This window comes from Ictalurus punctatus, chromosome 1 (assembly GCF_001660625.3).
Source record: "Ictalurus punctatus breed USDA103 chromosome 1, Coco_2.0, whole genome shotgun sequence".
Classification (NCBI taxonomy): Eukaryota; Metazoa; Chordata; class Actinopteri; order Siluriformes; family Ictaluridae; genus Ictalurus; species Ictalurus punctatus.
This window is the reverse complement of record NC_030416.2, coordinates 12950073-12977290: the sequence shown is the minus strand read 5'-3', so window position 1 is coordinate 12977290 and position 27218 is coordinate 12950073. Positions and strand designations below refer to the sequence as shown.

The 27218-nt window shown below is 40.3% G+C and overlaps 1 protein-coding gene across 4 annotated transcripts in view; it reads right to left on the bottom strand.

Moving 5' to 3' along the window:
• Positions 1-27218, bottom strand: part of col14a1a (collagen, type XIV, alpha 1a) — a 115142-nt gene that overhangs the window by 15739 nt on the left and 72185 nt on the right. For all 4 annotated transcript variants that reach the window (XM_017471033.3, XM_017471052.3, XM_017471024.3 and 1 more), the window contains 13 exons: positions 23716-23859; positions 23143-23307; positions 22964-23002; positions 21764-21902; positions 20050-20192; positions 19724-19833; positions 15717-15875; positions 14144-14221; positions 12790-12876; positions 10043-10096; positions 9268-9363; positions 5568-5621; positions 799-852 (listed from right to left, as the gene is read on the bottom strand). In XM_017471033.3, the coding sequence (XP_017326522.1) occupies positions 799-852; positions 5568-5621; positions 9268-9363; positions 10043-10096; positions 12790-12876; positions 14144-14221; positions 15717-15875; positions 19724-19833; positions 20050-20192; positions 21764-21902; positions 22964-23002; positions 23143-23307; positions 23716-23859 (1322 nt within the window). The remainder of the gene's footprint in view (positions 1-798; positions 853-5567; positions 5622-9267; positions 9364-10042; positions 10097-12789; positions 12877-14143; positions 14222-15716; positions 15876-19723; positions 19834-20049; positions 20193-21763; positions 21903-22963; positions 23003-23142; positions 23308-23715; positions 23860-27218) is intronic.

Below are 27218 nucleotides of genomic sequence, written 5' to 3'. Positions count from 1 at the left end.
ACTGTATGTTCTGCGTGAGCTCAAATCTCAAGCATTCGGGAATGTCTCCTGCACTTCAAAGTCTTCCATTTAGAAAATTAAAACAAAAAAAAAGCCAACTCATTAATAAAGCATCATGGAGAAGTTTATAACCCTACAGTATTTACAAAGTTCCCCGAGAGGGACAAACTGAAGAAACTTTAAGGCTACCCGATGGAACCTTTTTCCCTAAGCGTGTACGCATCCCTCTGGCGATCTCTTCTGTTAGCTTTAAGATAAAAACCGACTGCTCTGAATGGAAATGAAAATGTTTCAGTTTGCTCACAAGAGAAACTACAATGAATGCTGGACACAGGACATATACGTGGCGTTAAAACAGTCTAGTAGACTGAACCTGATGGTTCGACTGGGCCTCTTCATCTGTAGTCAGACCTATTTCTGGACAGAAAGCACTTGCCAGGCCTATCTCATGAGCAATCCATGTGGCGTGCCAGAATGAGTATTGCAAAGACTGTGCCAATCCCACAGGATTTTCCGTCAGCATTTTTTATGTATTCGACCTTAAAGAACGAAGGAGGGATTTGAAACTCTCAAATACGAAGCTTCTCAATACGAAGCTTTGAAATTTTAGATCTGCAAATAAATGTTAATATGATTGGCAGCTGGATCTATGCTAGTTAAATAAAGAAAAAGGTCACAAAATGAGATTTGAACAACTATAACCAAGATAAACCACAGACACATAACATATTTACCCTTTCAACATGTAGGGTTCTAATACATACAAATCTTTTAGCTGCATATAATGATCATCCTTACCCTCTGTCCCGGTCGGCCGTCTCTGCCAGGTCCTCCACTGGCTCCTGGTACACCCTGACAAAAAAATAAAATAAAATAAAGTAAAAACTATATTCTTAGTAAAAACAGTTTTTGACGCTTAATGGTAACCTTTTCTGATGGGCTGGATGGACTGGCTCCCTTAGATGGATGGTACACTTACACACACACACACACACACACACACACACACACACAATTCTAGCCAAGATCAGCATAACATGCATAATCTGCATCTCAATAACCCTTGTTAGCTAATTGGAAAGACGATGGCAGAATGTCGTTTTGGATTACTGCCTATGGATGTTCTTAATATTCTGCATTTCCTAGCTTTCTTAGACAAGTTCGAGTACTTGTTAAGGTGCTGACTGTGTTACCGAATAAACAACACCCCAAAAAAGTAGGTCATGTCATTAATCACGGTAGAAAAGTTGTGTGAGCTGAATCAGCTCGTTACACGGTGAGAGTCTGGAGATTAAATCAATCACCAGCAAGAGGACATACTGTCTCACAACACTGACGTTTAAAAAAGATCAAATTAGCGGTTAGGTCATTGTGATGTTGTTGAGAAGCTAAATTGCACACATCGTGCAAACGTATGTGTACTATATGGGCAGTTGAGCTCCAGCTTTCACACAGCAGCCTGGAGTGACTGTCTTCACTCTCAGTGTCCTCCTCTAGCTCGCTTCAGTACTTAAATGATATATGCGCTCATTTTCCCAGCTGAAAGCCTAATAATAAAAGTGAGGATGTCACACATGCAATCTGCATAGTTCGATTCGTTCCAAGCGAGGAATTGTGGTGCTCTGCTCTCGAGATGCCCTGTCAGCTTGCTTCTATTACTGCCTGCAAGACAAAAAACAGACTGAAAGCCAGAGACACAATGGAAGAAAGATATCCCAAAACGTGAGCATTTGCATCGAAAATATACCTATAATTACCTGCAATAAATAATAAACTACAGATTAATCAGTAATATGAGCAAGGTTGACCTCTAAATGCTCATGTCTGGTACAGGGGTGGAAGATACTTGAGTAACCCTAGTTCGTTACTATACTTAAGTATTATTTTGGGGTATTTCAAAATTGCAATAACAACTAACGAACATAACTGCCTAGGGAGCAAGTCATAATCTAGCTAATAGTAAATATTCAGAATGCACTGTTTTCAACCAGCCTATCAACCAGGACCCATGTCACACCCCTCTTCGTCTCACTCCACTGCATTCCTATAGCCACCCGCATCAAATTCAAAGCCTTGATGCTCATGTACTAGACCTTGTCTGGAACAGTACCCCCCTACCTCAACACTCTCCTTGAGATTTATGGCCCCTCCCGCAATCTGCGATCAGTTAACGACCGATGAATGGTAGTGCCTACTGGTAGTGTGGTAGTTTCCAGAACCTTCAATCTGACTGTCCCTCAGTGGTGGAATGAACTTCCAACCTCAATCCGGACCGCAGAATCTGTCACTATCTTCAACAAACAGCTAAAGACCCATCTATTCCGTTAACACCTAACTAACCCCTATCTTGTCCCCACTCAAAAAAAAAAAAACCACTCACACTGGCTCTTACACATCTACTCCAAACACTTTGCTTCTCTAAGATGTGATTAAAATCCTTGTATGGTAGCACTTCTTGTATTGTTCTCTACTTTGCTTGAATTTCCTCATTTGTAAGTCACTTTGGATAAAAGCCTCTGCTAAATGAATAAATGTCAAATGTAAAAGTATTGGTTATTAACAGGCTATAACTCATTCGTTCGCAAAACTCTGTCGTGTAAGTCGTGCCTAAGACAAACAAACTTACCGAGATCAAATGATGTTTTCTCAGACATCATGCGAAAAATATTAAGCAACAGCGTAGTTCTAATACAGAATGATATGACATTTACAACACTGCTTAATTTCAACAGTTGGAAACATTTCCATTTTATGTTTTAATACTTGACTCAGTTTCAAGCAGCTGTTTCACTTCATTTGAGAACATGTTTTTTTTCCTGGCTCCTTCCACCTTTAATTGAGCTTTAAACAATTTTGACACATTTAGCATAATTTCCCGGCACTTTTTACAAGAGAGACTATATCAGTGACCATTCCTAACACTTTCATTCAGACAGACAGCAAGACAGACAGAAGAGATGTGGGGGTTGGGGGGAGGGGGGGAGAGAGCTCCAGAAGCCTAAGAACTTCCCTAACAGCCTATGAATATAATTCACAAGGGTTCAGCTTGCGGTTTTCAGAATCTGACAGGCTACATTCTTCCTGTCCATCAATGAGATGTCTCACTTCTACAGCATTTCCTACAGATTTAATGTCAAATTTCAGTAGCAAACTCTATGCCTACATGCCTTACACACAGAGTCAACATACTTTAAATGGGGAAAAAGGTTTGTTTTTTTAAATGCCAATAACTGTCATTAAGCACTGAGACCCAAATCAAGAAAACAAGCCTAAGCTGGAGATATTTTTCACAGCCAAGGAAGCTGTGTGTGTATTGGCAACTGGTCAAAGAGCAGTAATGTTTTCTTCCCTCTCTGGTGAAACCCTGGAGATTTTGCAGCAGTTGTCATTGGATTACCATCAAACTTCTTTTCTTTTTTTTTTTTTAATGGCTCTGAAGCCATTAGGGTGTGATTCTCAAAATTTAAATTTAAAAAAATAAATAAATAAATAAAAAGCTTGATCTTTAATCTTGGAAATGGAAGACTCTCATGCAGCTAGGATTATTTTGTTGCGAACTTGTACGCACAGGAAAAACAAACTCCTGACACCACAAAGTGGATGGCGCAGTATATCAAAATTATTCAACCTCCATTACTAATCAGGTTCGTTGTGAAAATTTACAGACTTTCAGCTGTTTGCAATGAACAAATGAAACAAAAGCAATTGAAATAATTCAACACAACGGATGCTTCAAGTGGTTTTCACAAATTCAACTGAAAATGCTACTTATAATGATTTCTCCAGTTTCAAAATTATTCAACCCCCTGAATAGAATCCCTCACAACAGCATAAATATGCAAAACAGGTGTTGTCTTAAGCACACTTGATGCAACTAATCAAGGGCTTCATTAGCTGCACCAGGTGTGCTTGAGCTGGAACACATGAAATACCTGAACTGGCTAGGGGCAGAAAATTAATGAAATACCTGGACGGGGCAGAAAAGGGAAGCTATCAACGTCTGCAAGCAGATTTCTGAGAAGGCAGATTGTGAAAAAGCCTTGAGTGACTGCAAAAGACCTGCAGCAAGACTTGGTGGCAACAGACACTGAGGTTTCAGTGAGCAGAGTAAGGCGCGTACTAAACGCAGAAGGTTTTCATGTCAGAGCTCCAAGACGTTCGCCACTACTGACCCAAAAGCACAAGAAAATTCAGCTCAAAATCATATCAATAAGCCACAGAAGTTTTGGGATTCTGTTCTGTGGAGCGATGAAACAAAACTGGAACTTTTCTGCACGATGGATCAGCGGTCTGTCTGGAGGAAGAAGAATGAAGAAAGAACACTCTCTCTACAGTCAAGCATGATGGTGGCTCGGTGATGCTCTGGGGCTGCTTTGCATCCTCTGGCACTGGAAACCTGCAGCGTGTGGAAGGCAAGATGGCTTCACTGAAGTATCAAGAAATCCTAGGAGAAAACGTCATGCCGTCTGTGAGGAAGCTGAAGCTTGGGTGTCATTGGACCTTCCAACAGGCAAGCATACCTCAAATTCCACCAAGGCTTGGTTGCAGAAGAAGTCCTGGAAGATTCTACAGAGCCATCACAGTCACCTGACTTGAACCCCATAGAAAATCTCTATGGAATTTGAAGAAGACGTAAACCCAAGAATATTACTGAACTGGAGGCAATTGCTCATGATGAATGGGCTAAGATTCCTCAGGAACACTGCCAGCACCTGGTGTCTGGCTATGCATCTCGCTGCAGCAGGTCATAACAGCAAAAGCGTGCTCTACTAAGTATTAAAGATGCTTGCCATGAAGGGGTTGAATAATTCTTAAACCGGAGAAGTCATTATAAGTAGCATTTTCAGTTGAATTTGTGGAACCCACTTGAAGCATCCGTTGTGTTGAACTATTTCAATTGATTTTGTTTGATTGGTTCATTACAAACAGCTGAAAGTCTGTACATTTTGACAATAAACCTGATTTGCAATGGTGGTTGAATAATTTTGATTGCAACTGTATTACTCTGATAAATGATAGTGATGGTAATAATTCCATCGGGGACAAACATAACTGCAGCACATGTGCAGGGCCATTCATCAAAAATGAAATATCACATACAACAACAGTTATCATAACACTCATCAGCAACCTTACCAGCCAGAAGGCTAAAGAGCACAGGTGAATATTTCACAGTGGACTATTTCCTTTCAACCTGCTGAGCAGCTCTTATCAGCCTCTCTATGCTGTCTGAGTACGACTCCCAACAGGCAGCAGGAGGCTTCAGTAATTAATAACAGCACTAGCAGGTAATGATTTTCTCATGTGAGTGATTCCATTAGGATTTCTGCTACAGAAGGGTGGGCGTGTGTATGCATTTATGTGTGCTATGAATAACTGAGCCAAACTTATCAGCATACCTCAAAGCGCAGGCACACATACACAATATCTCTAATTTGCTCAATAACGCGGCTCTATCTGAGAGGAGGGAGATGCCTGGCTAATGGGAGACAGGGTGCTAGCAATAAGACTGCCTGTCATTGTGCATGCTCATTAGACAGACAATCTCTGGCTGCTTTTGCTCTTACCTGAGGACCTGGCAGACCCGAGTCACCTTTCTCTCCTTTTTCTCCTGCAGATCCCTAAAATAAGAGACATAAAGGAATCAGGAATCCATCTCTTGTGCAGCTTCCAGAGCACAAATCAGTACCTTAAAGATAAAGGAATATGTGATGTATGTAATCATGTTGTGAAAGTGTTTGCGCATTACAATAATGAACACACTGGAGATCTAAAATCCGAATAAAAATGCATTAAATGAGATAAATATTTAGTATTCAAATGCATTCGAATAATAATTAGATTAGAATTTTATACTTCCACTGACAGAACAAGCATTAGCAGCAGCTCTGAGTTAAAAATCGCATAATCCACGCAAGGTGAAAATTGTGTTATTTCCCTACGCAAATAAAATTATGCTGAGGCAATATCATAATTGCATTCGAAACAGAATATCCACAGCAATATTTTCTTATCAGTGATAAATTCGACATTCCCCAACTTCTATTCATTTTCATGCAGAAATTATTCATAAATGGCTTCCTTTACGCTCACAATATAGGGTATGGCATAATGGCTTTGTAGAACCTACAGACAAATCGAAGGGGACAAAAAACACATTAAGCATCTTAGTAAGTTGTTGAGCAACCTCAAAATGTCTTGGCATAAATTCTACATGACTCTGAACACCATTCTTCTCTCAGTTGGGGTTTTAATGATGGTGGTGGACAGCACTGTCCAACATGTCTGTCCAAATTCTCTATTTTAATCGGGCTGAGATCCGGTGACTGGGGCGGGGCGATCTTATCCATATAATATCCATATACTGATAAATGATCATGCGATACACTTTTCTATAATATCGTTGGTATAGTGAATTTTTTATTATTTTTTTTTTACATTTTTAATCATTACAAATGAAATGGTACTGAAAGGATGCCGTTGATTTGAGGTCATTTAAAAAAAAACGCAAAAAAAAAAACCTTAATCTTCTTTGTCTTTGCAGGCATTAAAGAAATGTATCGTCAAGCTCAGTTGAAAGCTTTTTTGTTTATTTTACTACTGTTTTGCAGAGAGTTTGTTAGCTAAATTATATATGGTGAGGGGCATCGTGCATGGTAGAAATGTCCTCAAGTATCGTGATATGATATTTTTGTCATATCACCCAGACCTACTGGTGACTGCAAAGGCCACGACATATCATTTATCTTATTTTCATACTCAGCAAATCATTCAGTGAATTGGGGCATTGTCAATCCTGGAAGAGACCACTACGATCAGGATAGAAATGTTTTATCATAGGATAAAAGTGATCATAAAGTATTGATTTGCCATGATGCTTCTCTTTAAGGAGGCATGTAGACCTAAACCAATCCAGCAAAACGTCTCTCCCGGCATAACAGAGACAATGGTTTACTTTAATTTGTGTGCTTAATATGCTTTAATTTGTCACCTTTCTGTAGGTAGTGCACTATAAGACCAATACAACACCATTTGAGATTTGAGTTGCGATTGCCTGTTGGAAATTCTTGTGCTTTCAGTTATCACGATCAGGATACATTATTTATATTTGATGATATTAAAAACAAACTATGCCAGAAATGACGTGCATATTCATTTAAACGATTACTTGTCCCCAAAAAAGAAAATGTTTCCATTGAGTTAAGCTAGGCAACTAAAGCCTGATTTGGATTGGATTCATTTTACATAGGGAGGTGGATTCATTTTACATAGGGAGGCTGGTCTCGCTGGGATTTTAGTCCCACCCGAATCCAGCACGTCAGTAATCCAGCATGCACGTTCTTTCGCATGGAAAAATTACGCTGTATTTTATCTACTATAAATGGACCTTTAAAAACAACCCCAGGTAATATATTGTATATCCAATCTGAACTGACATTTAGGAAAAGATTCTGCTATATCCTATGGGAAAAGAGGTTTTGTGCAGTTTCTATAGTGTGGAGACAATTTCTATCTTTTTTTCTATCATCTCCCACCAAAACCAAACCAAAACCAAGTACTGGCCAAGTTTAAAATGCAGAATATATATATATATATATATATAGCCATGTGACCTACTAATGCTCAAGCACAAACTTGTGATGAAGCAGCCCAACAACATGCTTTATTATTATTATTATTATTATTATTATTATTATTATTATTATTATTATTTCAGGTCAAAACAATCCATTTGTATTACCTTTTGGTGTGACGATCATGCGAATATCATAAAGACACTCCTATCTCTGTGATTTATACTGACATTGCTTATCCCATACACTCCCATTATAATTGCTACAGGCATGCTCCAGCAACATTACGTAACAGACATATGTCTGGAAATTGTGTTCCGTCCAGACAGCACTTAAGTATAGAACGTGTAGTTTCTTAATGTAACACTAAGATCCATCCATCCATCCATTTTCTGTACCGCTTATCCTACATAGAGTCGTGGGGATCTTGGAGCCTATCCCAGGGGACTCGGGACATGTGGCGGGGTGACACCCCGGACGGGGTGCCAACCCATCGCAGGGCACAATCACACACACGCACATACATTCACACACTACTGACAATTTAGAAAAGGCAATCAGTCTACGACGCATGTCTTTGGACTGGAGTAGGAAACCGGAGTACCCGGAGGAAACCCCCGAAGCACGGTGCAAACTCCGTGCACACAGGCCCCCAACCCTAGAGGTGTGTGGCAAACGTGCTAACCAGTAACACTAAGATGTATATCTTAATTTTAATGTGGATTCTTTTTTTGCTTTCACATATTAAATATTCATGTATAATTACATATTATAGTATTTGAACAGCAAATTCATTCTGACAAAATTCAATCAGCATGCCTCTGCAGGATCAGCAGTATATACCATATACCTGGTGTATATAATATGTAGAATACAGTTCAAATACAGGTGTGATTCCGAGCCAGAGCACGTTTGACATGTTTTAGATTTTACGTTTCTTGCAAGTGAACAGAATATTTTAACCAGAAGAGTCCCTTATGGCACTTTTTCACCGCACGGTACAGCTCGATTTGAAATCGACTCTGCTCGCTTTTGGGGGTATTTTCCACTGTGGATAGTACCTGGTACCCGGTACTTTTTTTAGTACCACCTCGGGTGAGGTTTCGAGTGAGCCGAGCCGATACTAAATGTGAGCCACGCACGGAGGGAGTAAGGAAATCTCCTTAACGAGTGGTTCTGTATTGTGCCTGAATAAATGTGGGTCATTTAATACATACTTTGTGTATGGTAATATTCTTTGAATTAAAAATTATGTATCATTTATCTCATTACAGATAAAATTACAACAAAGGTTTCTGTCTTAGATTTTTACATCTCGCTTGTTAATGATTTACAAACAGGCGTTTATTACAGTCACTCCCGAAGTGGCTGAATCTAACTTAGTCATATCGAGCACTACGTAGGGTCTAGAACACCGTTACTGTACATCCTTAATAGGGTCCATGTTCAGTGAACAGGAAAGGCGTTTGGAATACGGGCTTCGATAATACAACATTATTCCTGCGTGAAGGCGAGTGGAAGATGGCACCTACGTTGAGGCGGCACTAAACCGCAGTGGAAAAGCAAGCGCAGAAAAGTAAAGCGAGCCAAGTCGAGCCGAGCCGTACCGTGCAGTGGAAAAGTGACTTTTGTGTGGTGGAAATATTTGCCATATGTAGGCACATGCACTGAGGAGATGCAGTAAAAATCTTACTGGTGGTCCCTGGATAGAGTGCCCACTTGGCCCCTGCGGTCCAGGAGGCCCCTGAGGTCCTGGAGGTCCAATTTCACCAGTTGGCCCTTGAGGTCCCTTTAATAATTAGACAGAGAAAGGTTATGCTTTAAAGATTTCCTTAATGTAATCTAATTGGGAAAACAAAGATTTTCTGCCAGAATTGAATAAATGTAATCGATGTTTCTGGTCAGCACTGCATCAGCCTGCCTGATGAAACTATCCTGATCCCACATCATTAAATACAATATTCATGAGCTACAGAGAAGCCGACCACTGTTTACCCTGTGACATACTGCTCAGATAGGGCCATTACGACTGACTCTACCCTGCTTTCGGAAATTGCTTTACCCATTATCCATACAAGAGAAATTATATTACATCTACACAAGACCTACTTTATCTGGCTCAGAGGACCTTCTGCATGACTTTGGACCAGTGTATGAAACAGACTGGGAAGGAGAGTTGCAGTAATAAAGCAGGAGCCTGTAACTTAAACAAGACTTTAAATAATAATGGCAGATCAGGATCCAAACTGAGCTCTCAGTCAAAAACCCAATTTACCCAGCGTGTAAAAACACACGAAACCTCCAAAACCAACAGTGACATACGCTGTCAAGCTCAAGTTTATGAATTCCAAGATGTCGATCAGTCTTATTGTTTTGGATACTGAAGCAGGTTAGTCAGGGTCAAGCTCAAGGGAGGCCCCTCATATTGGATATTATGAAATGCTGTTTGACTTAAAAGTGTATTTTACCACTGAGCCTGGTTCCCCTCGGTCACCTCTTGAGCCTCTTATACCAGGACCACCCTGTAAGTTACAAACACACACAAACACACACAATTATAAATAAACGACTGCTGGCACAGTAAATCCACTATCTACAAACGTTTTCTCAAAAGCTGGTGTTACGCCAGATTGTTACGGTCCCCTCCAGAACTACTGGAACGGCAAGGCCAATTCATTTGTTTGTGCCATACACCGAAGACATTTGGGCTTGAGATCAAAAAATGGATATGAGACGAGAGTTTATGATTTCAGCTTTTTACTTCCTGGTATTTACATCTTGATGTGTTACATAAACAACATAAAACATGGAACCTTTTGTGTCAGATCGCCCAATTTTTAGGTGAGCAAAAGTATAGGAACAGGTACGTCTTGAAGAAAATTCATGTAATGACACTTAATATTTGGTTGCAGATCCCTTGCTTGTAATAACTACATCGTTGGTCCACATACACAGTGCTGTGAAAGACTATTTGTCCCCATCCTGATTTCTTCTGTTTTTGTGTTTACACACATCTCTTGTGTATATCTTGTGTATATAATGTTATTTATTGAAGCAAAGAAGTTATCCAATACCAATACTGGGCCTGTGTGAAAATGTATTTGCCCCCGTAGTTACTAATTCCCCAAATCTATGAAACTGTATTGATAATGGGGTTCAGCTGGACTAGACACAACCAGGCCTGATTACTGCAAACCCTGTTCAATCAAATCAACACTTAAATAGAACTTTATCAACAGCATGAAGTTGGTTAAAAGGTTTTACACAGTAACACACTATGCCTAAGTTGAAAGAAATTCCAGAAATTATGAGGAAGAAGGTGATTGAATTAAATCAGTCTGGGGTTACAAAGCTATTTCAAAGGCTCTGGGACTCCAAAGAACCACAGTGAGAGCCATAATCTACAAATGGAAAAACTCAGCACAGTAGTGAACCTTCCCAGAAGTGTCCGACCTTCCAATATTCCTCCAAGAGCACAGCAACTACTCATCCAGGAAGTCACAAAATAGCCAAGGACGACCTCAAAGGACCTACAGGCCTCTCTTGCATCAATAAGTCACTGTTCATGACTCCACTATCAGAAAGATACTGGGCAAAAATGGCATCGTGGAAGAGTGGTGAGGTGAAAAGCACTGCTAATCCAGAAGAACATTAAGCCTCGTCTGAATTTTCCCAAAACACACCTTGATGATACTCAAACCTTTTGGGAGAATGTTCTGTGGATTGATGAGTTGAAAGTGGAACTTTTTTGTAAGACAGGGGTCCCGTTACATCTGGTGTAAACCAACACATTTCGCTTCAATAAAAAAATATAAAAATAAATAAAAACTGTTTTTTATTGTGTGTTTCGTTTGAAGATCTAAAACTATTTAGTATGAGATATACACAAGATCAGAAGAAATCAGGAAATACTATTTCACAGCATTGTATCTGATGTGGCACAGGTTTAATACCAGATGTCCTTCCTGATGCAACCCTCCCATTTATTCCAGGCTTGGGGCCTGCACTGAGAGGCTTGTGCAACCCCCAGTGGCTGGGTTGGTTCCCTGCCCAGGAATGGAACTCGAGCCATGGTGGTATAAGCACAGGATCCTTAGCCACTAGACTACCAGAGAACAAACTGATTTTCTTAGTAGCTTGTATATAATATCTAGCTACATTATCAAAAGGGAAAGTCAGCTATACTGTAGCTATTTTAATTTATGAGTAGTTTGCTACTTGACACGTTAGAATTGCACCGTGGCCTTGCTCAAAAGAGGAGTTGTAAAAGCAGCAACTGTGTCTGGTGCAGTGTAAACTCACCCAGCTATCAAAAGGTCAACTCCCACCCTGCTCAGCACCCTGGCTATAGATTACACCACTTACAAGTTCATGCCCTCACTGCTGTAGGCATCTGCCAGTAATTTCACCCTGTTTGCTTCCTCTTTCAGTGTTTGCTTTAATCATAGCCCCAAGGCACTACGGCAGTGTCTTTGGCTCGAGGCTACAAATCAAATGCTTGCGTGAATTTGATTCCTGTACTAGTGGCCCTAGCTTTCAATGCCGTGGAAGCTGACAGGGAACTTATGCATGTCTCCACTGAGAAAAAAAATGTCTTAAAGACATGTCTGCATGCCAGCAAGCTTAATATCAAGACGGCATATTAAAATTTTAATATTAAGAGGTTGGGATGAAATACACAAGCCTCCCAAATGTAATCTGCACCAATGCTACAGTATAGCTGCTTTGACATGGTCTAATAGAAATGATTGATATTGATCTCTCAGCATGAGCAGGATAGCTGCAACCTAATCAGATTTGATCAATTGATCTCCACCTAATGACTTTTCTCAACACGAGGGATTGTTTACAGCGTGGTCTTTCCATGGCCTTCAAAGGCATGTGTGCACAGCACTGCGTTCCAAATGAGCTCATTTGTTTAACCTGCCGTACTGAGTTCTTCCTGTACCGTGGGCTAAATTAAGCAATCAGACTATCTACTGCTTGTTACCCAAATCTCACTTACTCTTCTTCACCTAATGACTTTGCTTTTCTGCAGCTCAGTCTATATCTGTTTCCCAACTTCCCAATCACACTTATATGTAGTTCTTCTCTTTTTTGTAGCATGCTGCATTTGAAAAAGGAGTACTGGGAATGTGATTGTTGATAATGTTATGTAACAGGCGATGTCTCATAGGCATACATGAGACACAGGAGAAAGGAGAGAAAATCTTACTGGAGGTCCAGTGGGTCCTGGTGGTCCTTTACTGTCCTGTGAGCAGGTGCATGCATGAGGCAGAGCAGGACAGTCTTTCTCTACTCTCTACAACAACAAAAAAACACAAGAAATCTCTCAAAACAGCTTTCTTCTTTCCTCTTTAAGGCTTCCATATATCTTTAATTGTTAAAGTCGAATCACCAGTATGCATGCAATTCCCTCAAGTCATTAAGTCACAAAACAAGCAGTACAGGGATATTGTTCTTTCTGTCCATCGATCAATAGCCAACCAGCTCTATTTGTCAGATACAAGCCTACGTAATTGGATTATCCGTGAAGCCATGTGTAAAATGAACAGGGCCTGAACTCAGTTCATAGAACCTGTATCAGATTATCAAGAAAAGTAACATTGGGCTCTATATGAATTATTGCAAAATGTGATGAAATTTAATCAGCGGTTGACATGAACCACACAATAAATCTATAAGAGTCAAGATATAATAATAAGCACCTTCGTGGGTGACCTAGTGCATGCTTTCATACTGTATGTGTTCTCAGTCTCCAGAGCTTCTCAGTAAACCTGGGCCGCCGGCGCAACGGGGTATTTATTTCAGCTGGCACTTTTTAAACTACCAGCACCTAGCACTTCAGGCAATATCAGACAGGTCTGACTCGGTTGAAAAACAAATCAAACCTTCCAGTTCATCTCGGTGGGAGGGACATTTCTCCTAAAGGGGAACGCTTTGGCGCTCACTTGCGCGTAATAATTGCGCGTTGAATCGCTATCGCTAATGTTTCAGTGTTTTAAGTGACACATGCACACATTTTGTTTTCTAAATTGATTAAACATGGGAATGTTCCTCAAATGACATCCTTCAAATAAAGTAAGGAAGGCTTGCTGGGAAAATGTTTAGCGAAACAGATATTAACTCGGTTTTTAAAACGTATTTAGAATGCGTGCTATCTACCTTTGTGAACTCCTTTACTACTCGACGTTCATTAAAAGGGGTGTTGTGCCCTGTCATTGTATTATAATCAGAACCCTGGCTTCATATAGCACTAACAGCAAAACACATAGTTGGTCTGTATGTTTTTATAGATAAATGACCTCTTCTCTCGGACAAAAATCGTGCCCTCAACATTTCTGGAGTAGTGTTGCCACCCCTGCAGTAAACCAGACTGTAAATAATCATTTAGCTACTGCCAATTAGTTGGCTTACAGATTGTTTATGTTGCTAACTTGACAGCTGGATTGGTTTGTCTTCAAGCTTTCAGTGAAATGGAAAGACAGCATTTTCTTGTTAGGTGGATGCTCGGAAGCTATGATTGAGTGCTCTACTCTAGCAGAAGGACAGAGCAATTCGATTCTTACCAGGCCTGGGAGCTCACAGCATTTATCTCGACTGGCCCATGATGTACTGCAGACAATATCAAACATTTGAAGCTGAAACTGTGGGCATACAAAGACACATATTATATTCATAACTCATGAAAACAAATACAGTTTTCTGTAAAAACTAACCACGAGCATAGCCTAAAGCCACATCAATGTTACATGCTTCTGTCTGTTGAAAATGAAGGTCATGATGATCAAGGTTTATGTAACTACCGGCAGTAATTTTAGGGCAAATTATAGAGCTCCCCTCCCCCCCTCACAGATACTGTCATTACAGCAACAATTATTCTCATCAACCCCAACCTGCCTTTATTGAAAACATCAATTATACCTACAGTTGAGGTCATAAGTTTACTTTAAAAAAAATAAAAGGGATCATAGCATTGTATTTAGATTTTTTTTTGTTTACTTTTGCCCTGAATAAGCTATTTCTCATAACAGATGTTTACATATAGTCCACGAGACACGATGTTTACATATGGCTATATGATGTTCAGATCCATCTTTTCACACTGTGGGACTCGTACACAACTATTACAAAAGATACAAACATTCACTGATGTTCAAGAAGGCAACACACTAATAGTTATTATTCTGTTTAAACATCCTATTGTTTTCATTTAGTACTTCCCTTCAGAAGCTACATAAGATATTTACATATTTCCCAGAAGACAAAATAATAACAATTTACACCGATCATCCTGTTCAAAAGTTTACACCCCCGGTAGTGTATTGCCTTATTATTGAGCATCAGTGAATGTTTGTACCTTATGTAATAGTCGTGTATGAGTCCCTCAGCCATCCTCGGTGTGAAAAGATGGATCTCAACATAATATGATGGAAAGGGGTCAAATATGCAGAAGATGCTGGAAAAGCAAAGAATGTGTAGGACCTGGAGGATTTTTCTGAAGAACAGTGGGCAGTTTAACTGCTCATGAATAACTCTCACGAAACATAAGCACAGTCGTTGCTCATCCAGGAAACAGCATAGAGTATTAAGAATCAAGCGTACGGAAACTTTTGAACTGGTTCATTTGTATAAATTCAGTTATTATTGTGTCTTGTAGATTATATGTAAACATCTGTTATGTGAAATAGCTTATTCGGGGCAGAACTAAATAAAAACAAAATGCAATTTTTATGATCCCTCTTTTTTTTAATTATTAACATTTTGCAGATTCTGCAATGTGTCTGTAAACTTATGACCTCAAGTGTAAATGTCCAAACACGCACGCACACACACACACACACACACACACACACACACGCACAACACAGTTTGTTATGGAAAAATGCAACCCACAATGTTTCCCACTTGTATTATTAACTCATATTTCATGCTTTAAATTGCCACCTCTAACTCCCTCTCATATGAAAAATAAGAGAATTTCCTTAGAAAGCTCTATCACTTTCAGGAATAAACACAATCCATCTCAATGTATTTTTAACACAAAGGCTGCTCCTCATAATAACCAGTCCATGTGCAATCCTCAAACATCAGCCAGCACATTGTCCCAGATGACTGATATGGCTCTTGTCCATGTCTTACCGATGCCGAGTTGTCCCTGCTGCCACGTGAGCGCACCATTCGGCCCAGAACCTCCATTCCATCTGTGGTGATGTTCCCAGCAGCGCTGATGGGCTTCTCACCCACTATCTTACAGTCGATCACTACCTTCGCAGACGTCTTGCTGATTGCCACATGGAGCTGTGTGACAGAGCAACGAATGTCATTCTTCATACAACACACTGACATTACAGCCTAATCTCTATAGACCAGTATCTGATTACCACAGACAATAAGTGTAACAGTTTATGCAAAACACAAATTTGTATAATACTTGCATGAATTCTTCAGTTAAATGTATTTGTAAATTAAGCTCTAAAGGTATTGTGAGGTCGGTTATGCACACGCGCTGAGGATTTAAACTGCGAAGGTCGTTATCCAGACCTCAAATATAACTACAGTCAATTCTATTCAGAAGTGACATGGAGTTGCACATGAACGGGTTGGAGTTTGAGTAAAAACAGAGGCATGTATCAGTTACATGCAATTTTGTACATGAACTTAAACACATTTTTCTTATGCTTCACGCAAGGAACAGTATTAAGCACCTTCTGACAATCTGATGTAATCACAATATGTCATGGAGAAATATAGGAGGCACATTGGACATCGGGGACAGCTCTGTAATTGGGGACATTGCTTATCTCTTGTTAATGGGTCTACTTTTTCAGAGTGAAGAAGTTGTGGTTATGGATTACCAACAAGTCAAGCACAAACATAAAGGAAATGAAAAGTAAATCGGAAAAGTGATCTTTTACTGCACCGCTCCACTTTCTGCCATGTCTCATCTCAGACCTACACTCGTCTGCTACTTTAATACCAGTATACCTGCTCGTTTATGCAATTATCCAATTAGATGAAGATGGGGCGGGGGAAACATTGCCAGGTCTTTTTCCAATCTTCAGTTGTTCAGTTGGTTTGTTCAGTCCACTGTAGCCTCAGATTCCAGTTCGTGGCTGACAGGAGTGGAACCCGATGTGGTCTTTTGATGTTGAAGCCCATCCACCTCAAGTTTTGATGGTTCGTCCATTCTGAGATCCTTTTCTGCTCGGTTATAAAGCGTGGTTATTTGAGTCAACATAGCCTTCCTTTCTGCTCGAACGAGTCTAGCCATTCTACTTAGACCTCCCTCATCACCAAGGCGTTTTCACTTGCAGAACTGCTGCTCTTTGGAAGATTTTGTTTTTGTTTTTCGTAACAATCTCTAAACAAGCTGTAAAGACTGCTGTGTGTGAAAATCTCAGGAGATCAGTGGTTTCTGAAATACTCAAACCAGCCTGTCTGGCACCAAACAACCACGAGTCACTGAGATCACACCTTTTCCCATTCTGATATTTGATGTGAACATTAACTTTCGAATCTCTTTAGCTGTATCGGCATGATTTTATGCACTGCTCTCCTGGGCTGATTGGATAATTGCATGAATGAGCGGGTGTACAGGCTATTAAATGACAAGAGAGTATATAACGTAGACTGTTATGCTAGTGGTTTTGAATTTATATTATATAGTCATGCATTTAAAATGTGTATTAAGGTCATTTAAGATGATTCAATGTGATCATGTCAGTCTACAGAAAACTGCAGTAGTATAGAGCTGAATCAGCTAAACCTTGACCATTACCTAGTAAGTGCTATAATAACTGTATTCTAAAATAACAGACTACCAGTAAAGAAATAGTATAATCTGTTGTTGACTAAAGTTCATGCATGCATGAGGCCACTGAGCCAGAGAATGTCAAATACTAATGGATTTTAGGTCTAAGTCGCAATTTTCTCCAATTTTCTCCAATTTTTTGGATGAGTGCATGGATGTACATGTGGCAGAGTGGCTGCAAGGGAGGCAGTGACAAAAAGAGAGAGAGAGAGAGAGAGAGAGGGAGTAGGACAGAGAAAGAGAGAAAAGATATAGTTGTCAGACTGCTGTGAATAAAGGTGGGTGAATGCAGGCTCATATTCGGCTCATTATGGCGCTGTCACACAGTAACGTCAATTGCTGTGAATAATGGTGTGATACGGCGCGTGAGAAAAAATTCAAACACTTCTTGTGAAGACAGAAAAGAAAGTTAAAAGTCGACAAAGGAAAGCCCAAGGACTGCTTCTTCTTGGCGAAAATTTACTCAGACGGCCAGTCAGATACAAGAATAATTAGACACAGCACACCACATGTCTCACCTGGGCTTCATGTGCGAGTGCGAGACATGCGATTTTAATGCACACACTGATGAAGGTGAGAAGTCAGAGTAGCTCCTTTTTCAGCTCAAGCCCCTGTGGCTCTCATGTCTCCTCTGATCAATCCTAGGGTAATTCTGTTGCCAGTGTGATGCATTGGTCTATTTCACACCACTCGCTTCATCCTTAATGCGCCTGCTTGTGCTCAAATCCCTGCCTCTGCCTCATAAGGATGCAGTGCTTCATTTGTTTGTTTGTGTTCTCGTCCATTTCGAGGCGCTCCCACAGAGGCAGATTCTTGAGCGTGATTCAGAGCTGGCTATGTCTGAAATACTTCAGAGTGCTAGCATCTCAGAAAAGCCATCAGTAGCCTTCTGTTCTTAACAAAACGACACGTTTTACACCGGCTTCCGGAAAAGGTTACTAATACCACATTATTTCCCATCTGAATAAAAAAAAAATTATTAATTAATTATTAATTAATAAACAATTGAAACGAAAACGATGGAAAGATTCATAAGGCAATGAACTGAATGTGTTTTTTGTTCACCGACATGGGAAGAGAAATGATCCAAGCGCTTGTGTCAGCACTTGTTTTCCCGTGTGGAAACCAAATGTGTGAGAGCAGAATGCGTGGAGTGAGAAACAACAAACTCCAACTCAGCAACCGTTCAGCCGAGCCAAACTACACACACACCAAAACCTTCAATCGGGCGCAGCAAAGCCTCCTCATTCGCCGACCTCTGCTCACATGACCGGGATCTCCTCCAAGCCGAGGATTTGTTTAAAAGCTGTCAAAACAATTCGGAGACAAACAAAAGTCTTACCCTTACTTGGCACTATCGAACGACACGAGTGCTGTGTGAGAAGAGCAATTTTACTTTGTGGAAATCAGTCTCAGCTGCTGCGAGATAAATTCGAAGCTTCGGGCTGCTGCGTTGCACTTGACCGTAGTGTGTTTCTTATTAACACTTCTGAACAAAGAAGCCACATGAAGCGCAATAATCTATAGATACATGAAAGCAAAGCAGCAGAATCAAAAATGGGACATGGGGTAATTTATTGCAGAAGCCTGTATTTCTAATGAGTGTCTGTCTTTTGGGGCACAGTAGAAGCAATACTGTGAAGATGAGGATAAACAAATATACTACACAGTGAGTTATAGCCATGCTGTCATGCAAGTCGAGAGGGAATACACTCGGGAGGTAAAAGGAATTACAAACAGAACAGGTTACACACTGAGCCACGGAAAACATTATCCAATCCAGTCGCTCCAAATACAGTAGATATGCAGAATAGGTCATAGTGACTGGCTGCGCTTCATGAACACGAGACAAGACGTCAGCGCTCGAGCTTTTTTCCCGACCTGATAGCGTTTGGTATGTTTGAGAGAACAGAAAATCACAAACAGTAGCTCGAGCTCGGGATCAACCCAGGACACATCATCTCTCGAGTTTCCACTAGTGGCCTATAAAACTACTCGCTAGGTCTTTGTAAAAACAAACCCGTGATACTGAGCCCCTCTGCCAGAATTGATCCTGGCTACGGATTTGAGTACTCGGTGTGAGTACTAGTATGAACATACCCTAAGTGAGACTGATGAAAGTGAAGAAGATAACTCGTCCGAAAAAAAAAAAAAAAAAGCAGAATGCTCGGTAGCACTGCAATCAATAAGGGCTTCAAGGAAGCTTCAGATATTACAGAACTCCTTTGGCCATGATCAAAATCTCACCAGTGATGAGCAGTGGAAGGTTGCGCTGATTTCCTGCTAAAGTTGTAGCCAATACCCTATAGTATAAAAAAGAAAGAAAGAAACTGACCTTGTGAAAACTGCCGTAAAAGATTTTTCTGATGTCAGGTCCTTCAAAGATCACTGTCTGGAAATCGCCCTTGTAGTCATAGTTAAAAAATATCAATGTTTTCTCACCATCTGAAAACAAAAATGTCAATGTAAATGTACAAAGAGATTTAAACTGTAAATCAGTTTCACATGATCCAATTACTGTATTCTTTCTCTTTTGAGAGTGAATATTATTACATTGCCGCAACAGGCCGTTGCCTATTGAAAGGGCTATTGGTGTGGTGCTTAAGGACGCTTTTTTAGCGACCGATATGCAAACAGCAGGCCGTCAAATACAATACTCACTGTTCAGGATGAGACCCACCAGGGGTTCATTGGCTTTATTGAGAATTTCCCACAATGCAAAGGCCTCCTGAGGAGTTTCTGGCAGGATGCGGAACAGCACTGACACGGTGTAGTCAGAAGGGAGTCCCTCTGGGTGTAGATACCTAACACCAAAACACAAATGACAATTAAAAAAGCATTTTATCTGAACACTGAATTCAGTGTGCACTTTCTGCTGAAACACAAACTCTGTTTTCCACTGGCTCTGTAACGGTACCAGCTGTGGTCTGCTACGAAGCACTCGTTAACTGAGCTTCTAATCACAGACTGGCCTAGCTGTGATTGCTGTGAATGATGCTTATGATGTGGCTCTGTGGTGAGTGAGCATTATCGAAGAAGAATACACTCGATTGTTCAAAGGCACTAAAGCTTTCCACTATAATAACAGCTCAGAAAAGCATAGCCTAATCTAAATGTTACCGCTTAGCATGCAAGGAGCGATCTGTTTGAGCTCTCAGGACCAAACTCATCACTGAAGCCCTGAGCTTTCAGGAGCAAGTCATTTTATTTTAAGGCTCGTTTGGTTGTTCTCAGGCCACAGCATTGCTCAGCCACTATAGATGCTAGCCAACACTACATCTTTCCCGTCAGGTTTGATCCGATTTTTAAGTTTTAATACGGATTTTGACAATATCTGCTAATATACTGATTGTATATTATTGAGATGATGGGTAACCCATTTTGATATGAGATTTGTTTTTTTTCCCCACCAAGGTGATGGATGACAAAGGGATTTTACATGTATGCAACCTTATATTTGTACTCTGAGGAAACAGGAAATATTTCACTCCACCTAACCGCCAGCGGTGGTGAGAATCACCCGGATACTTCTTGTGCATATGAGCACACATGGTGAGACCATCAACAAAGTTGCAAAGTGACTGTATGAGGTAAAATTTGACAAATAGCATAACCACCTGCTCCTCAAGTGCTTTAGTCATTTGAGAGCCAGCATCTGTTCTTGGGTGTTCTGAAGGTGTAGAGGGCGGATGCTGGTCACTGGCATGCTCAGTAGGCTGCAACGTATTGAGCTGCCCATGGAGAATATTACATAAAGAATGCATTCAACACTGGCCAGATGTCCATTGTGCTGAAATGAATTTGAACTAGGTGAGATCTGGCTTGCTCTATATGAGCCACCATATGATGATAAGGAGTTGCTGAAGCCCAATTTCCCAGAACCTGGCCTGTCGCCTGCAGTGTGACTCGGTTGCTGAAGGCAGCATGAGTTACTGCTCCTGTTCTCTCTGCCTCTGAGTCTCCATTAGGGTTTTCTCCACCTGGCGGCTGTGCCAAGGGAGACAGGGTCAGGGTGGTGGCAGCTGCTGCTTGGCTTCAGGAATGTTCACAAAGGCCATGGATTCCCTTTCTTCTTCTTGCCTTGTACAGATCTGGACTTTAAGTGCTTTTACAGCCATTTGGGGCTTCATGGGTAATAGCAAGTTAATGAGTTGGGTTTCCTCATTAACTTGCTAGCATTGCTTTCTATCACTCCAGGGAAGTGATAACCATGTGAGGATTATTATTATTATTATTTTTTTTTAAAAAAGGAGGTCTTTGAAGAAATGTTTTTGTTAGACCAAAGATAATAGTTTCTCCTATTGTTTGAGAGCAAAATGTGTAATGTTTATTGTATATAATCACTTAACCACATGCCAGTAATTCTTGTACATACTTGGTTGGCTGTGAGATCAGAGCATCCTTGTGCAGCCTGTAGCAAGGGAAACTGTTGAAAGTTCCAGGCTCCATGGAAACACCCTGCACATTACTGTAGTCCTTCTCCACCAGCCCAAACATCTCCATCATACGGAAACCTGCAGCACATCAGAGCAACGCTGCTGAACTCAACAGCTCACCTCAACTCAGAGCACCGGAAAGAAAACAAATGAAACAAAAGAAAAGAGGAATCTATTCAGTTTGATTTTTTATTCATGTTTAATCTTATTATGTGGGGGATAATACAATATATAAAGTACATAACGTTGTCATCAAATCTTCCAAGGCTCAGCTCACACTGTGCTAGACAATGATTATTATTATTTTACTGCCAAATGCTGAGAGAACAATAAATGAATCCATGACCACAACACCTTCTTCTCTTGGGCAAATTGCATTTCTTTAGTATAATGCGTTCAAAGTCGTAGAATGAAATCTAAAGTATTAAATCCTTCCTGAGACTTTATAAGAAGTTAATATACCGTAAATGAAATCCATGTTAGAACAAAACCCGTAAAACACTGAACGACTGAAGACTTTTGTTTCAGAAAAGCCAGATGCAAGGAGAAGTAATTCTGATTAATCTGATAGCATGTGCTGACACTGTATTTTGGCTAGAGAGCAAAAGAAATTTGCCTCACAGGAAAAGGAAACATACTCGCAGATTAAGTTATTATACGCTCTAGTTTTGGCACCGTAGGATGTCGGATAAAATAAAACGAACAGTCTCAGTTATGATTGGAATGATTATATAATTGAATATTGAGTAACTGATTCAAATATGTGAATGATTATTACACAAAAAAACAACCATCCATCGTACCACTTATCCTACACAGGGTCAGGGGGAGCCTGGGGCCTATCCCAGGGAAACAGGTAGGGGACGCCCTGGATGGAGTGCTAACCCTTTGCAGGGCACAATCACATACACACACTACAAACAATGTGGAAATGCCAATCAGTCGACAGCACATGTCTTTGAACTGAGGGAGGAAACCAGAGTATCCAGAGAAAACCCTTGAAGAATGGGGAGAACACACAAGCTGAGCACACTTAGGGTGGATGCAGGATTCGAACCCCAAACCCTGGAGGTGTGAGGTAAATGTGCTAACCACTAAACCACCCACCTACAAAAAACATGGGAATTTCATTCACTCACCTGCCAAGGTATTCCCACTCATCAGCAAAGACGGACAAGCTAGAGACAAAAGATTTGAGTTACCATACATAAACACATACTGTTTCAATAAGCAAGAATGACTATGTTTGAAGACTATGTAAAGAATTAGCTCACAATATGAGGATCTTAATCAAGTATTCCACCTCAACAAGACTTACTGGCTGTTGCTGCCTCACACACAAATGTTATCAGCTGCTCCTCGATTTTATTGACTGCATCCAGATCGTCTACAAAGAAGACATGTTTCTCGCTGGGCTTGCTTGCAATGTTCACCAGCTCCCCGTAATCCGCGTCAGCAAAGCCAATGGCAAAGATGATGTAACCTAAAGAAAACCACACGTAGGCTCAGCATATGGGACAATATACATGGCAACATACATTTTACACTTTAATGACTCCATAGTATAACTCATTGAGGTTGATTTCATCAGAATTTAATAATAAGTTATGCTTACTACTGTACACTGTACTGTTTTTCAGGCCCCATATTTATTAGTTTTTTTTTCAGGCCCCATATTTACAACCATTTTTATGGACCTAAACACAAATATCTCTGTACTATAAATATGATAATAAAAAGTTTCACGGTGTCATTAGAGAAACTGCGCTGTTATAATGTTTCAGTTGTTTATTCTGTTGTTGTTTTTTCAATTCCAATGCGACCAGAGCAAAATGTAAAAATATAAACCCCCTGTGTTAGTGATGAATGCGTTCGCTGTAGCGTCCCTCACCCTCCGTCTGTAGGTCTTTGGAGATCTTATTAACGTCGTCCTGTGAGCGGCCATCTGTGAGCACCACCAGGACTTTGGGAATTCCCCTCCTCACACCAGCCTCTTCTGTAAAGATGCTCTCCTTCACATGCTTAATGGCTCGACCTGACCACACATCACAAATCACAGGTATAAGGGCCTGAAGCCAGGAAGCACAATTTACAACAGGTCTGGCTGCAAAGTGACAGACTATACTTAGGCTAGAGTTACATCAGCTTTATGTGTGACTGCTCAAAGGGGAGCGATGTGTCAAAATGTCATGCACCCAGCTCTAGAAAGAGAAGCCAGAGATTTTAAAGGGAATGGGGTGAGAGAAAAAAGCCCCCAAACTAAAATGTGGTCTCTTTGGAAACACTTAACGATAAGCTTATAATCATTTTAGAGCAATGGTTTGGCTAAAAATGAAGGGTAGATCGGTTTGGTTGAGTATTGTGTAAATGTCATGCTTAAATTATCACACAACTATTCTTGACAGGTTGGAATGATGAAATGTAATATACTGATAAGTTTTAAGTGACATGTTTTGGCATGAGTGCTATGTGCGATTCCTGTCTGAAATCTCTCGCTCACTCTCTTTCATTATTTACTATACAGAGACTCTTCTGTGTAGAGCATCGGAAATGTAATGTTGTACAGAATAAAAACAGCAATTTGGTCATGCTTCGTCGGCATCCTTACTAAGTGTAATGCTTACACTGAGTGATACCAAACTAAGTTGTGGAAAAGAAAGTCGTTCCAGGTTCCAGATCCTGCTGTTTCTGCTGTTAGCTAGGGCAGATAAGCTTCCTTTACATTTTAGCTACATTAACCCTTTTGCAAAGCTAACAATGTAGCAAACTTCCCAAACTATTGCTCTATCTCAGCTGGCCTACTTATACTATGCACTAAAAGTATGTACTCTTTTTGGGAAGAAAAAGTACATACGTTTGAGCATGTAGAGAAAGAGTATGCAACTACTGGGACATACTGGCATGCCATGTAAAAGTAGAGAAGGTTGTCGCCTAGTTACACACACTTTCACTGTAAACAAACTCCTCGTTTCATTTCAGCTTTTCTTACATAATTTAATTTACCCTCGTTTCGTTTTTTCCCACATTTGAATTCAGCGAATAAAACCGTCCTCCTCCCTCGCACAAAAAAAGTGTCCACGGGTCCAGACGTTGAACATTGACTGTATACAGTAGAGCATCCATGTACCTTTGGGATACTCATTTCAACATACTACGATTTCGGACACACTAATTCTAATCTCGGATACTATTTAAGACGGAATAGTAGGCGAATCGGGATGTCTATGTTAAGTCAACTATATTTGGGGTAGTTGGAAAGTTTATGTATTATATAAATAATATTTATCATTATTTATGGATCGTGCCATAGTGTGCTTGTTTAATATAAACTGACTGTCATTAGCTTGCATTCTGCTGTTGTCTTCTACAAGTTTTATTGATGGTTACTATTTCTGAGGCAGGCAATGCATTTAACTCGGACAAAAATGAACTGCTCTTTTAAGGTCTTTTTTTTTTTTTATCATGATAGAAAGCCAGTCATTACTAATAACAGACCTAAGCAGTGCCCGGTAACTAGCTCTCTTGCGCACCAGGTTCCCTATTATCAAATATACAGCCCAGAGACAGGAAATAACACTATTCTCTGCCTCAATTCTTTCGATACTCTCTAAAGTTAGCCCGAATCTGGAGGCACTAGTACAGCCTTTCTCATGGTTGCCAAGCTGTGAAAAGTCACATTACACTGATAAACTAGGACAAAATGTAGGAGCCCCTGTGGCTATGCCAGGCTGATTCTGTCGCACTCTCCTAATTAATTATAGATGCTGTCAGAATGAGAGAAATAACAGGAGGAGGAGACAAACTGCAGCACTTAGGGACATTGGAATAATATCAGTTTTAAAAGTAACGCCAGAAGAAAAGCAAGAAAAGCGAGCTGTCACTTTGATCCGGTGTAAGTCGAATGCAGCTCTTTGAGCCATGTGTGAGAGTCTGAGCGGCTGATCTGGTCATTAATCATGTGAAACGGCGAGTGTTGTCTTTTAGGTAGTGTTTGAAAAGGTTTAGTTAACTGGCTTACGAGTCAAATAGAAACATTTTTAGTGCAGACAATTATCATTCTTTGTTGATTTGTGGAGCCTCTCACTTGTTTCTCTGTATCAGGAGGCACTAATCTAATCTCTCTAATGTGGAACACTGGGATTTCTCCCTTAATATCCTTTACTTCTGTATTTCAATAAACAGCCTGAGGATTACCTCTAATGCTTCCACACCCACAAAATCAATCTTATACTGGCCTGCAAATGAGCAGGCTGACTAAGCTGAAAGAAATGAAGAAAAAAAAAAGTGCATAATCGTACTGTCACTGGATCATCTATCTCTGCAACTAACCTGAGAAATATCCAACAGGGCCCAGCAGGCACTCATAGCATCTGACCTACTGCGTGTCAGCCTATCACCAAGTAAAACATCTCTCAGTGGGGGAGGGGGTTATATGCATGTTTGTACATGGGTGATGGAGGGCAAGCAGGTGCATGAAGAGATTTTTTTTCAACACAAATTCAAATGTTAAAAGAAACACTTACATACTAAAGAGCTGTCATTCAAGTAATACTGATCGGTTAATACAATTTAATTAAACAAAAAAGCGTATAGGCGTGCCATAGGGTCATACGATCTCATAGTGATCGACAGTGCATCTCCCCAGCAGTGTAAAGAAGTGCTAGTAGTAGAAAAGTGTGTAGGAATGATAGAGAGGAGTGCTTGTTTTTTTGTTTTTTTACGCAAGCGTGTGTGTCGGTGTATTTCTAGCACTGCAGCGCTCAAGGAAAGCTTCCTTATATCTTCTTCCTTCTAGCCTGTTAAAAAAAAGCTGCACTGATCAGCAAAGCATGGCAGTGCAACGTGCAGAAGCAGCGCACTGATCACGTCTGGTTTAATAAAATAGATTAAACTGAGCTTCACCGTCCTGTGATTTAACTGCCTACTATCACGCAGCAGTGAGTGGCTTATTAACTGTGAGTTTTGCTGGTGAAGCTCAGCAAGATCCGATTAACTCATATTTTATTCTTAAAAAACATGAAAAACAGGGTTAGTCTTGGCTTTTCAGTTTGCCAAAGTGTAATTAATGATTTTTTGTTTTTTAAATGTGTTAATTGGATTTTTTTTTTTTTTTTTTTTTACAGTTCTGGGTGTAAATCTATCAGCCATGCTTCTAATTCCCATACCTTTCACTAAATGCTCAGTAGAGTTACTCACCATTGCCACACAAAAACAATTACAATAATACATACACTCACTGAACACTTTATTAGGAACACCTGTACCCCTGCTCATTCATTCAACTATCCAATCACCCAATCATGTGGCAGCAGTGCAGTGCATAAAATCATGCAGATACGGACCAGCAGCTTCAGGTAAAATTCACATCAACCATCAGAATGGGGGAAAAAAGTG